Source organism: Corvus brachyrhynchos, unplaced genomic scaffold (genome assembly GCF_000691975.1).
Source record: "Corvus brachyrhynchos isolate BGI_N302 unplaced genomic scaffold, ASM69197v1 scaffold155, whole genome shotgun sequence".
NCBI classification, from domain to species: domain Eukaryota; kingdom Metazoa; phylum Chordata; class Aves; order Passeriformes; family Corvidae; genus Corvus; species Corvus brachyrhynchos.
In genome coordinates, this window is record NW_008238434.1 from 1,254,006 (window position 1) to 1,267,791 (window position 13,786).

The 13,786-nt window shown below is 46.4% G+C and overlaps 1 protein-coding gene across 1 annotated transcript in view; it reads left to right on the plus strand.

Moving 5' to 3' along the window:
* HMCN1 (hemicentin 1) overlaps positions 1 to 13,786 on the plus strand; it is a 185,525-nt gene that overhangs the window by 135,658 nt on the left and 36,081 nt on the right. The window contains 16 exon segments of the mRNA XM_017736452.1: positions 206 to 367; positions 549 to 662; positions 783 to 985; positions 1,210 to 1,291; positions 1,405 to 1,536; positions 1,760 to 1,909; positions 2,945 to 3,104; positions 3,672 to 3,796; positions 5,190 to 5,373; positions 5,547 to 5,644; positions 6,481 to 6,759; positions 7,413 to 7,603; positions 8,259 to 8,340; positions 8,805 to 8,941; positions 11,897 to 12,038; positions 13,059 to 13,203. Of these exon segments, the coding sequence (XP_017591941.1) occupies positions 206 to 367; positions 549 to 662; positions 783 to 985; positions 1,210 to 1,291; positions 1,405 to 1,536; positions 1,760 to 1,909; positions 2,945 to 3,104; positions 3,672 to 3,796; positions 5,190 to 5,373; positions 5,547 to 5,644; positions 6,481 to 6,759; positions 7,413 to 7,603; positions 8,259 to 8,340; positions 8,805 to 8,941; positions 11,897 to 12,038; positions 13,059 to 13,203 (2,386 nt within the window).

Genomic DNA, 13,786 nt, shown 5'->3' on the forward strand with positions numbered 1-13,786 from the left:
GCAGGAATGACCATTAGATTGGTTTGTCATATTTCCAGATGGATCCAAAAAGCAGTTGGTCCATTCATAGGATGTGAAAGATTTTTGCAACCTATCCCTTTGGCAAAATGCAGCAACTCAGCTTTATTGTAGTAAATCGGGGTCTTGTGGGGTATCCTTTGCTGATGCAGTGATAGATGCTATTAATGTATTTTTCTCTCCACAGTTCCTCCAAGTGTTGTTGGGACTAACCCTGAGAATCTGACCGTGGTGGTGAATAATTTCATCTCTCTGACTTGTGAGGTCATGGGCTTTCCACCTCCTGATCTCAGCTGGCTCAAGAATGGAAAGCCTGTCAATTCAAATTCCAACACTTTCATTGTGCCTGGTGAGGAATCTCAGCTATTCTGCAGCCTTCAGGCTCAGCTTCTGTCTGATTTGTCTTGATAGGGCCCATTGCCACTCTTCATGGGACACAGTGTCTGTGCTTAGCCTGCAGTTTTAAACCAGCCTTTGGGATTGACACAATTGCCACAGAACAAATCTCCAGCCTTCTCTCCTCGCTCCAGGTGCTCGGACACTGCAGATTCCCCGAGCCAAGCTGTCAGATGCTGGAGAATACACTTGTACTGCCAGGAACCAAGCTGGGGAAAGTCAGAAGAAGAGCTTCCTAACTGTCCTTGGTTTGTGTATTACCATTTTCTGAAATAATATCTATGGCTTGGAAAATATGGGGAGGTTTATCTGCTTTATTGGGTTGTTTCAACAAAACAAATGCAGAACTAACTGAGCTCCTTCCCCAGTGCCCCCGAGCATCAAGGCCCGGGGGGGAGCGTCAGTGACAGTGCTGAACGTGCGAGTGGGCACCCCAGTGACCCTGGACTGCGAGTCCAATGCCATCCCAGCCCCGGTCATCACCTGGTACAAGAACAGCCACATCATTCCCGACTCTTCCGCCATGGAGGTCCTGGCAGACGGGCAGACCCTGCGGATCAAGGCTGCAGAGGTGGGCCAGGCTGCAGGGAGGCTGCATCTGCCAGTGCCAAGCAATTCTTTCAGTCTGTAGTGGTGTATTTTACTTGCTGCACACAGGAGATGTGTTTGCTGGAGGCTTCTTGTCCTGTGAGAAACAACTTGAGTCAGCAGAGGCACAGGCTGTTAATGTCTCTAAACTGTAGCTTTAAAGTAAGACTCCATGATGATTTCTCTTAAAACTTGCTTTTATTTTAGGTTTCTGACACGGGCCAGTATGTGTGCAAAGCCATAAATATTGCAGGACGAGATGATAAAAATTTCCATCTCAATGTTTATGGTGAGCACCTTCTGTATCATCTTCAATAATTACTGTAATAACATAGACTTTGCAGGTTAGGCAATTCAAAATCAGTTTACATAACATTCTTCCTGCTTCAATTCAATTCACAGTGCCTCCAAGTATAGACGGCCCTGAGCAAGAGTTGGTCAGTGAATCCATCAGTAATCCTGTCACTTTTGTGTGTGATGCTACTGGAATTCCTCCACCCACATTAGTGTGGCTTAAGAATGGAAAAACAATAGGTAACATTCTCTCGTGCTTTTCACTCCCCTTTTTCCCCTCTTTGAGGCCCCACTTTGCTGTTTGCTGTCTGGTTTGTGTTTCTTCTTCATCTGTCTCTAGACAGACTCCTATGAGAACTGATTGGAATTTTTGTTTTGAAACTTTGATGGAACAGTTTCTCCCAAAAGAGATGTTTGCTCCCTGTGGTCTGGTTTGGAATGATGACTTGTTTATGTCTTTCAGAAAACTTGGATTCTCTTGAAGTTCATATTTTATCTGGTGGAAGCAAGCTTCAGATCGCTCGCTCTCAGCTCCTGGACAGTGGCACCTACACGTGTATTGCCTCCAATCCAGAGGGAAAAGCTCAGAAAACCTATGTGCTTTCCATCCAAGGTAAGGAATGGGGAGGATGCAGGGAGCAGAACTGGTGAACATCGGGTGAATGTGACACTGTGCTGGAGACACTGAGATCACATAACCACGTAGAAAAGTGGAGAATTTGGACTGTTGTTTTTGTAACCAGAGGTGAGAGTGGTTGGAGAATTCAGTACTTCTGGTCCAAAATTTGCATGGAAAAGAATATCCTTAAGCCCGGACTGTGGAGCTTGAACAGAGTTGTGCAAGTTGTGTGTGTCTGTTGCTGGTCACATCCTTCCTCCTGCTGAGCACTGGAGCTGCCTTGGTTGGCTGTGGAGCAGCACACGGAGATGGATTTGGGAGCAGTGGTACCTGTTGTGTCACGGGAGGAGTTAGCAAAGACCTACTGCCAGAATTTCCTTAGGAACACTGCACCTCAAATGACAAATCCTTATTTGTTATGGAATTGTCTCCTGCCTTGCTGTGCATCACCCTTGGTCTGCAACTGTTGTGTTTTCCTCTGTTCCTAATGACTCATCCCCACTAATTGCACTGGTGTACCCCTGCCTGCCAGTTTTTCCCGGAGTCTGGGAATGGAATGTCAAGGTGGTTGTTTGATCAAATGTGTCTGAAATTGCTTGAAATGCTCAAAACTTCTTAGTGGGACTGACAGTCTTGACTTCATGGATATCAGGACTGTCAGCCTTGTTCCTTGGGAATACAGGCTGGAAATGACTTTGATTAGGATGTAATTAGTGTGGCCGTTCACAGGGCTTTGATGATGTTGGTCACAGAATCGCAGACTGGTTTGGGCTGGAAGGGACCTTAAAGCCCATACAGTGCCACCCCTTCCCATGGGCAGGGACACCTTCCACTAGGCCAGTGTGCTCCAAGCCCCATCCAGCGTGGCCTTGGATACTTCCAGGGATCTAGGGGCAGCCACAGCTGCTGAGAACCTGCCCCAGGTGCTACACTAAATGCTGGTGCTCACAAGCTACTGCAGTGTGGCTGTTTCTAGTTCAGGTTACGTTTCTTGCTGCTGAATCTCTTCCCTCCATGGTGCATTTCCAGTTCCTCCCAGCATTGCTGGCTCTGAGATGCCGAGTGAGGTCAGTGTCCTCCTGGGACAGAGTGTCCAGCTGCTCTGCAGTGCCAGTGGAGTGCCCACCCCAGACGTGCAGTGGCTGAAGGATGGAAAAACAATTGCCAGCGATGATTTGCAAAGAATAAGGCAAGAAAAATAAGCAGACACTGCATTCTCTTGTATAATTTTAAAGCTCAGAGGGCCCTAAGGAAGGAGTGTGAGGAGAGTTGAACTGGAGCTTAGCCAGGTTAAGAACATCTCCCTCCTTAGCTTCTATAAATCAGGTATAATTTGTTAGTACTTCAATTTTTTAAAATTTTGTTTTCTTAACAGAGATAAGTATATGATATTGATATCTTTCTCAGTTAATAAATTCCATAAAAGTTCATCAGCTTCATCAAAGTTTGTTAAGGTCATTAAGTTCCTTTGGAGGGGAAAGATCTGAGCCATGGAAACATTTTACTTGATGCTTTTCATTATGGGCCCTTCAAAAGCCTGGCTGGAGTTGAATTTTAAAACAAAGTTAAACAGGACATCTCTAGGAAAAACTTGCTAGCCTATCTCTAACAATAACATTTTGCAAAACACAATGGTTCTCTCACCAAGCTCCCAGGAGCATAGAGGCAGTTACTGAAATGTCCAGACCAGACTGTTGATTTGCCAGGTCAGAGGAACACTAAACAAACTCCCTGTGCTTTGTGATGCTCCTCGTAGAGTGAGTCCAGATGGCAGCACATTAAACATCTCCAGAGCTCTCACCTCAGACACAGGGAAATACACTTGTGTGGCTACTAATCCTGCAGGAGAGGAGGACAGGATTTTCAACCTGAATGTATATGGTGAGTTCTGCCAGATGTGAAACCCAAGGTCTGCTCCATAATCCCATCCTTGGGAGCATTCCCAAGGGAGAGCCCAAAGAGGAGTGCCTGTCTGCAGTGGAATCCTGCATGCACATGTTTCCAATTGCCTGTGCTGCAGATACTACACAGGATGCTCTGTCAATGACAAAAGGGTTGAAATTGCTGGTAAATGTGTTTTGGGATAAACAGGAATTAATTCCTTTGGTGGATTTCGTAATAGAGGGATTCTGCTTGTAGTGAATTTTTATTTCTTGTGGGAAAAAATATATTGGGGCTGATTTCCTATGACACTGCTGTTTTATTGTATTGTCTTCCCTAATTCCAATCAAAGCACATCAGCTCAGAGCAGAGAACTGATAGTTAAAGGTCCCGAGGGTTTAAAAATGAGGGAGTGTTGGAGGAAATTGCACAGTTTGACACCCAGCAGATAGTGAGTGTAACCCTTTAGCAGCACAGAGAGTGGGTATTTTATGTGAAAAATGTGCTCATTAAGTACAGTGGAGGAGAGAGGGGAGAGTTCTGCCCAGGCAGGATCTCACAGCAGGGTGGGTGTCTGTCCCACTTACACAGACTCAGAGTCAGTGGGAACACAGGCATGAATAGTGCAACAAGGGATGACCTTTGGTATCATAAATAACAGGCCTGAATGACCACAGCACATCTTTTAGGGACAGAATGGCTCTGCACAACAACAGGGAGTTTGTGCTCAGTTTGTAATGGTTGAAGTTCAAGCAATAACCAACTTAAAGATCTTGTTGGTGTCACTGTGACAGTGAGTGATGGGATCCTAACTGAGCCAGAGCCCGGAGCTGCACCTGGCTGGGCTTCTTTGTGTAGTGAGCCCCCAAGGGCATGGCTTTCAAACTAACCTGTGACCCCAAGGAGCCCCAAGGCAGCAGTGAGTGTAATCAGCCAGAATACTTACCTAGGCATTTTGAACTTCCTCTGTTTAAGAATGAAGTCAGAAGATGCATCCAGACATCAATAAACTAACTTTCCTCCTCTGTGATTACTCTGTATTTAAGATTTATTTAAGGATGTGAGTTTGAGTGGTCCCGTCTGGCTCTGGGTTCAGCCCATCCCTTCCTGCACTGTCCTCTCCCCAGGAGCTTCAGGCCCTGAGCTCTGCCTTTTTTGCCACAGGCTGGCAAATCAAAGATCATTCTACTGTCATTGTATAGTGCCTCTGATTTGAAATACGTAAATGGATGGCTTTTAGTGCTCAATGTTATTGTCTGAGGATTTACTGTACAAAAAATGGGATCTTCTCATTGAATTACCAGTGGGGCATTAGGGGCAGGATTTCCTGCAAGGTGGAATGGTTTCAAGAGCCTGTTTTAATACATTCCTTTCCGTCATTTACAAAATGCAGTTCCTCCAACGATAGCCAATAGTAAAGACGAAGCAGAGGAGCTCACTGCCCTTTTGGACACCTCCCTAAATATTGAATGTGCTGCTGCTGGGCCCCCCCCCCCACAGCTCCACTGGCTGAAGAACGGCCTCCCTCTGTCTGTCTCCTCCCAGATAAGGCTGCTCTCAGCTGGGCAGATCCTCAGGTTGGTTCTCATTTCTTTTAACTAGCTCACTTTCTGTTCTCTTTTGCGGTATCAGCATAATTCTGCTCTATTTTTGGAAGCAAGAGTAAAATTTGATCCAAACCATGCCATAATAAAGGTAACGTGTTCCATGTATTCCATTTACAGCTTGTTTAAATTGCTTTTTTCCTTAGGCTTGCCCGAGTGCAGATATCTGATACTGGAGTGTACACTTGTGTAGCATCTAACAGGGCTGGAGTGCACAACAAACACTACAACCTGAGAGTTTTGGGTGAGTGTCTCTGAAATGCCTTATGTAAATAGTCTTAGTTCTTAATTTCTTAAACCTGCTCTTCAGCTTTCTTTCTCACCAACACCTTGTCACAGCCACCCACAAGTATATCTTGGAGGTAATCACTGGGGAAATACTAACCTTTTTAAGTGTTGGGGATTTTTTTAAAGTGGAAAGTATTTTAACCCTAGAAAGTCCTTACCAGAATTACCACCCATAATCATAAAATCATGGAGTGGTTTGGGCTGGATGGAACCTTAAAGCTCATCTAGTTACAACTCCCATAATGTGTCACAGGTTTTTTAGAAAGAATAATATTTAATTTCTAAGTGAAGTTTAGCACAGGAATTTAAGTGGGGAAGTGTGGAAGGGCACCTGTTCCTGCTGTTCTGTGCCCAGAATACCCCTGAGCTGTGTGTGACAGAACTCTGTCCCCCTGTCCCTGTGCTGTGTGTGACAGAGCTCTGTCCCCATGCCCTGAGCTGTGTGTGACAGAGCTCTGTCCCCCTGTCCCTGTGCTGTGGGTGACAGAGCTCTGTCCCTGTGTCCCTGTGCTGTGTGTGACAGCTCTCTGCCCCCCTGTCCCTGAGCTGTGTGACAGAGCTCTGTCCCTGTGTCCCCTGAGCTGTGACAGCTCTGTCCCCCTGTCCCTGAGCTGTGTGTGACAGAACTCTGTCCCCGTGTCCCTGTGCTGTGTGTGACAGAGCTCTCTCTGTCCCCGTGTCCCTGAGCTGTGTGTGACAGAGCTCTCTCTGTCCCTGTGTCCCTGTGCTGTGTGTGACAGAGCTCTGTCCCCATGTCCCTGAGCTGTGTGTGACAGAGCTCTGTCCCCGCAGTGCCGCCCAGCCTGGACAACGCGGGGGGCACGGAGGAGGTGTTGGTGCTGCGGGGCGGTGTGGCCACCCTGGGCTGTGTGAGCGATGGCTCCCCTGTCCCCAGCGTGTCGTGGCTCAAGGACGGGCTGGCCCTGCGCCTGGGGGCTCGCCTGAGCTCCAGCAGGCACGGGATGGTGCTGCAGGTGCTGAGGGCGGAGCCTGCGGACACGGGCGGATACACCTGCGTGGCCTCCAACGCTGCCGGACAGAGCAGCAAGCACTTCGTCCTGAAGGTGCTGGGTGAGTGGTCACCTCACAGCGTGAGCAGTGACATGACACTTAAAACAGCTTCAGGGATAAGGAGTATTTCATAGGCTCACAGTATCCCAGCATGATTTGGGTTGGGAGGCACCTTAAAGCCTATCCAGTTTCACCCCCTGCCATGGGCAGGGACACTTTCCACTATCCCAGGTTGCTCCAAGCCCTGTCCAGCCTGGTCGTTTCAATAAATGATAAATGAGAGAAATAAGGAAATGAAAGATACCTAAAGATGTGTGAATGTGCAATGCAGTATGTATTTCCCAAGTACTGAAATGTGCTATAATTAATATAACCATATGCTATAAATTAGTATCTTTGCTTAGCAGAAATTCAGTTTGACAGGAAGATGCGCAGCTGAAAGCACAACAGTTAAAGGCTGATAAATATATTTGCTGAAATTATATATGTTTTACCTGTGTTTTTGAAAACATTTTCCAACTAGTAATACTAAATCATAAAATTAATAGGCAGATTCAGATAGAAATTACCTGACTTCCTCAGTGAGTTCATGATACACAGAAATAATTTAATGTAGACTAATTCTACAGACTCTACCCACAAGATCATGTTTTCAGTTGGTTTTTAGAGGTGTTTTGAGTCCATAAAGAACTAGAATGTTTTTCCTTCCACAGAGCCACCTCGTATTAATGGTTCAGATGAACCAGAAGAGCTCTCTGTCATTGTTAACAACGCACTTGAGCTTCTCTGCATCTCCTCTGGCATCCCAGTGCCCAAAATCTCATGGATGAAGGATGGGCGCCCACTGCTGCAGACTGACAATATTCACGTGCTAGGAGAAGCCCTCCGAATAACCAGTGCTCAGGTAGTGTTTGTTTCAAAACAGGCTCAGTTCTGCAATCTCTAAAATGGTTCCTGCCTTAGGACCATCCTCAGAGGTGTCCTAAAAACCCCTAAAATTCACCCACCTGCATTGGTGGTTAGAGAAGGGTCCAGGGCAAACAAGCTTTAAAAACCTGAATCAATAAACTAAGGTTGGATCCAGCTGTGGATGCCCAGGTGAAGTTCCCCAGACAGAAGTTGGATAGGGCTTGGGATTGATTGCTGCTTGTTTTGTTTGTAAGACCAACACTTCTGGGATGTAGAACGAGGAGTTTATAGGAAGGAGAAACCATCAAGATGTTAATGACACTGTGCACAAAAGGATTTCCCCAGTGCCCAAACCTGAGCCTTCCTTAGATGGATCGCTACAGCCAGTTCCATCTTTAGTGCTGGAGACACATTATCCAGAGAGATCTTATGGAGTCCTGCAACTCCTGAGCCATCTCTGAGTAACCCCATCACAGTAAAATAAAGAAGTATTCAAGAACTTCATCACTTTCTTTCCAGGAATTCTGTAGCGCCTGTGCTTGTGTTCAGGTGCTGCCTGTTGTATGTTGTTACTGTGTTTGTATTTCTTGGTTTTGCTGAATTTTTCCCATAATCTGAGGTTTCTGCTGAAGTTGTCCCTGTGTTTCCAGGTGGAGGACACAGGAAGATACATGTGTTTGGCATCTAGCCTGGCAGGGGATGATGATAAGGAATATTTGGTACGAGTGCATGGTAAGTTTAACTTGGGGGGAAAAAAAATTTCTTCAAAGTGTAAACTGCTAAGGTACATGTCAGCATCTCATTTAACAAACACATATTCCTAAAGATGAAATACTCTGTGATATTACACCATATGGTCATAATTAATGTTTCTGGTTAAGGATGGTTATTCTGAATGTGATATACAATTAGCAGGGAAGTTCCACCTGATTTCTGTTACAATTCCAAGTCTTATTTTGAATATCCAGGAAGCTCACAGATGTCAGTATTTGGCTGGATCAAGTTTCTTGTGCTCACTCTATAGAGATGTGAAATATACTAATGTATTTAACACAGGTATTGAGAGGAAGAACTAATTAATGATACCACAGCTTTGCATTTATTTTAAACTTGAGATAAATTGGAAGTTTTCAATAAGTAGTCCTCCTGATGGTTCATATGTGTGGTGTTGATTTTGTTCTCTGTCTTTGTGCCAGTCCCCCCCAACATCGCTGGTGCCGGAGGGCCCCAGGAGGTGGCAGTGCTGCAGAACAGCCAGGTCATTCTGGAGTGCAGGTCGGACGCTGTGCCTCCTCCCACCATCTCCTGGCTGAAGGACGGAGAGCTGCTGGAGGTACCGAGGCTCCAGCCTTCGTGCTGGCCTTTTGCTCCCTGCACTTGTCACAGCAGTGCTCGAGGTCTCTTGCTCCGCTCACTCTCCCCTCAGCCCGAGTTATGTGCCTGGAACTCACAGCAGCTGGGTAGCCCCAGTGCCACTGCAGTCAGCCTCAACTGAGCCCCCAGAGCCAGCAGGCATGTGAAGTGGCCATCCCGCTGTTACTTGTTCTTTTTTCCTTTAGGGGGATCCCTTGCTCCTCCTGGATCCTCTGAGCAATGCTAGAAGCCTTCGGTAAACTCCTGAATGGCTTCCCAGGAAAGGTAGCTGAGACAAGACTGCACTCTGTGTTTCCTTTGGCTATATTATGCATCCTCCTACTCTAGTAGCATTTAGAAAGGAATTGAAATTCTTTAAAAGAAAATGGGTTGCTAATCACCAGATTTTGTACCAAGTGCATTCTTCCCACTCAGAATTCCATAGTGCCAAGACGCTGGCAAGGCAGAGAGTCTTTGCTGGTTGAGAGACAATTAGCAAGATGAGGATGGTTTATACAGAAAGAATTTTTTTCCTTCCCATCCTTGGGATCACTCACAGGTGCTTTTCAACTAAATATTGAAGTTCAGTTATTAATTGAACTTCATTGAAATTTTCTCTCAACCTTTATTCATTAATAAAGAGGAAACAAATACAGATTATGAATCGTCTCCCTTAACTGTGATTCATCACTAAACCTTCACCCAAGTTTCCGCTTGTTTCCTTTCCTCTGACATGCCATTCCTCAGGCTCTTTCTCTGTGGTAGATTTAGAAGAATTAAATATTACTGGAAGAAGGATGTGGTGGGTGAACATGTCTTACAAAGTGCTGCTAGGGACCATGATCTTAATGTAGCCCAGGAACCAGCTGGAAACAAATTTAACAGGAACATTCTACTCCTGGACAGTTAATTCTTTAATTGGGTAGTGGGGTTTTTTAATGAAAACAAGGATGAACAAGGCATGGAAATAAAATATATGAATGCTTTTTGCCTTAGCCTTCATTGGAAAGCTTGTGTTTTAAAAGCAATGCTTAGCGAACATAAACCATGAAAAGCAGCTGCTGTTAAAAACATTCACCAGGAAACGAAAGTAGAGGAAATACTGAGGTGCTCAGCCAGTAACCTGGAAATTATCTTTGCACTGCTGGTTCTCCTCCTGCCTTGTGAATTCTTGTCAGAATGTGAGGACTGAGGCTTCTTGGGACCTTAAAGCCCATCCAGTTCCACCCCTTGCCATGGGCAGGGACACCTTCCACTAGCCCAGGATGCTCCAAGCCCCATCCAACCTTCCAGGGATCCAGGGGCAGCCACAGCTTCTCTGGGCACCCTGTGCCAGGGCCTCCCCACCTATGAGCTGATATTCTAGACATCAGGAGAAATCAGTGTCCTCCCCAATGCCTGGTTGCTTTCTCAACCCCAAAGAAATGTAACAGCTGACTAATCCTGAGCATCTGGAAATGGGTGTCCTTGGGTGTGGGAAGAGAGGTGAGGAGCTCCTTGGCAAATCATCCCCCTTGCCTGGAAAAGTGAAGGCGTCACAGTGATGAGAGGGCTGGAGAAAGGCAGGTTCTTGGCCTGCAGTGTTATTTCAATTTAAGTATCACTGGTTTTGTGAAGCAGCCTTGTTGTGGGGGATGTCATTCCTCCTGCTTTTGTTGTCTTCCAGTGAGCAGATTTTGAGGTGTCAGGCCTGCCCTAGTCCATCTCTGTATCCTGAGTGATGGAATTGTGCAGCACCACCTTCTCTGGCAGCAGAACTATGGAAAGATCTGGCCTCCAGCAGCTTTGGAGTTCTGGCACTCTTCAGGGATTTTGGAAATGCACTTTGAGGGTTAAGAAAAGAAATAGATAGGCGCTTCCTGGCCTAACCTGTCTTTTTTCAAACACTTCAAGACTTGCTGAATTTGTATTTTTTTTCCGAAGTCGGTTTTCTGGATTACTTTGAGTAGAGACTAAGGATTAAGTTACAGCTTCATCCCCTGTCTTATGTCATCTCTAGGTTTCTGTGTTTAGAAACCATCACACAGGTTGTGTTCTCAACAGGAAAGGCCAGTGATTGCCCAAAATCTGTCAATAACCCACCCTGCTAGTGAATTGGGTCACCTGAGAGCTCCAGCCCTGCACTGCAGCCTTGGAGCTGGTGCCTGGTGTGAAGCAGGCTACCAGCGTGCTACTGCAGAACCAGAGGAGTTTCACTTCTCTGGGATGCCCTTCTCACACTCTCTAACCAGAAGAGTAGATGGGAATGTCAGCTTTCAATTCCATCCAGAGGGTGGCACATACTGGAAAAGCTGAGTTTGTGCTCTTTTTCCTGCTGGTTTTTATCCAGTCAGGTCTCTGAGCACTCGTAGCTGATGTTGCTGTCAGTGATTGATGCAGGCACGACCCAGGCTGGGTATGGTAACAGTGCTCTCACTGAACTGGCTTCTGGCAGGGGCGGTGGAGTCACTGTAGCGCTGGGAAGAGGGGCAGCCTGTGCCCAGAACTGCTAGCTGGTGAACTCCCGGCTGGTAAACTGAGCTGGCTAAGCCTGTGCTGCCTCCCACCTGAGCCAGTCTGTGATGCTGGAAGAACAGTGTAGAGAAACTTCTATTCCTTCTGCCTGTGGAGCGCATAGATCATAAAGATATTAAATTAATCATGTGCTATTAGCTTCCCCTTCCATTAAAACTCCAGAGCCCTTTGGCTCTGTAACAGCTGCCTCCTTCAGGCACAAGCCCCAGCAGGGGTTTCAATGGAGAGCCAGTAAGCAGTGATAAGTTTTGAAAACTACCCTCTTCTCTTCAGGGATGTAAAGGCAGCAATGAGTTTGGTCCCTGGTTTATCGGTGCCCTTCTCTCCTGGCTTTTATTGCTGTGCAGCGGAAGGATGTTCAGTGCTCACGAGAGGCCAGCAGTGAAGCTCTAAACCCCTGCCTGTGTCTGTGTGCCCACAGGGAGGCCCCCGGCTGCGGATCCTGTCCAGCGGGAGGTACCTGCAGATCAACAACGCCGAGCTGGGTGACAGCGCCAGATACACCTGTGTGGCCAGGAACGTGGCAGGGGAAACCACCAGGGAGTTCCTGCTGGCAGTGCATGGTAACGTCATGGAGCAGCCTCAGGCAGCTTGGGCTTTGCATGGCGTTTCTGCAGGAGCTCAGGCAGCAGGGACTGAGCATTTGTGGTTGCTTTCCAGGCACGTGTTGGCCACTCAGGCCATGCCCAAACTGTGGGGCCATGTGCACGGCCTCGTGTCCCACTGCCAAGTCCACAGCTGGCCCCCAGACTAAGGGACCTGCTGGGCACTCCCCATGGCTCACTCTCCATCCATCTGTGCTTCTGTGAGCAGGGGCTGCATCCAGCCATCATCTGACATGGAGTCAGGATACATCCAGAGCGAACACCCATGTCCAGGACTGACAAACACTCTTGGACAAACCCAGAGCAATTGTTAGAAGCATTTGACTGGCACCTTGGGAACAAGGTTTCACAGCTGGCTTGGCCACCACTTTGGCAGGTTACTTGAGAGCTGTGGCAGCTTCTCTGCACCTGGAGAGGACAGGGCTTGAGAGGCCTTATGCTCGATACTTGTCCTGTGCTACCATAGCCCTGAGCTCCATTTTAAACCTTTTTATTTTCTCACCTCTAGTCTGATGAGAAGCTGTTCTACTCTCACAGTCAGGTGACTGGAGGGAACTTTTTCCCTTTTTCTGTTCTGTTCCCAGCCCAGTCACATGGGCCCTGCCTTACACTGTGCTCTCAATGATTTGCCTTACCTGGTCCAGCTGAAGTCCTTTTTTGTCAGAGAGTAATCAGGAAGCAAGGGTATCCCCACTAACTTAGCTTGCTGAATTCCATGTGCTGAACTCCCACTGTTTTAGCTCAGTGATGCCCTTTGCACTAACTTGCAGAGCTGACCTTTGCAGTGCACTTCAGCCAAACTTTCTTTCTCCTTCCCTGCTGCACCTTGGCAATTACCATCACCCAGAATGGTAAGAAATTTGTTCCTGTCTTTCCAGTGACCCCAAACCTGCTGCTGCACCTCTTTTCATGTGTTCAGTTTCAATCATGGCAATGTAGAATTACTTCCTTTGTATTATCAGCAATTCTCCCTTGCAGTGGCTCCCACGATCCGGAGCAGCCCCCAGACTGCTGTGGTGCACATCAATGCCTCTGCCCTGCTGGAGTGTGCTGCAGAAGGAGTCCCAGCCCCCAGGATCACCTGGAGGAAGGATGGGGCTGTTTTTACTGGAAACAATTCCAGGTATTGTCCAGAAGTCAGCATAAATATTCTTCATTGCTATTTAAGAACATATTTATTACAGAAACTTAATTAGACATGAAATTGTTCTACAGAAAAGTAGCAGCACCAAAGGTTTCACCCTTTTGCTGTTAAGAAGGATAAAAAAACTCCTTTGGCAACCAAATATAATAATAATTATTCTGACATTAGAGATTTTGAGCAGTAAATGTGAAAGATCTTTAGATTTTTATATATACACAGACTTTTAGGATGAAGCCAAGCAATTCACGCAGACCAAAAGCTATTCTGTACTTTCTAATACATGAAACTTTTTATACATGTTCTAGTACCAACTTTTATTATAGTGAATGGTTTCTGTCTTCTGACTGTTTTATAGGGAAGTAGTTTGGTATTTTCTAGAACTGAGCAAATGCTAAGGAATTCTGTTATATTGCAAAGAAAAAGTACAGGCATTAATTAGGGTTTTTAAGGTTAAATGAGAAACCATAAAAAAGGGGGTTGGCTGTTTTCTGTAAATCCAGTATAATTTATGTGAAATCACCATGTCAGCCAGATTTCATCATTTCTCTGAGAAATGGATGTG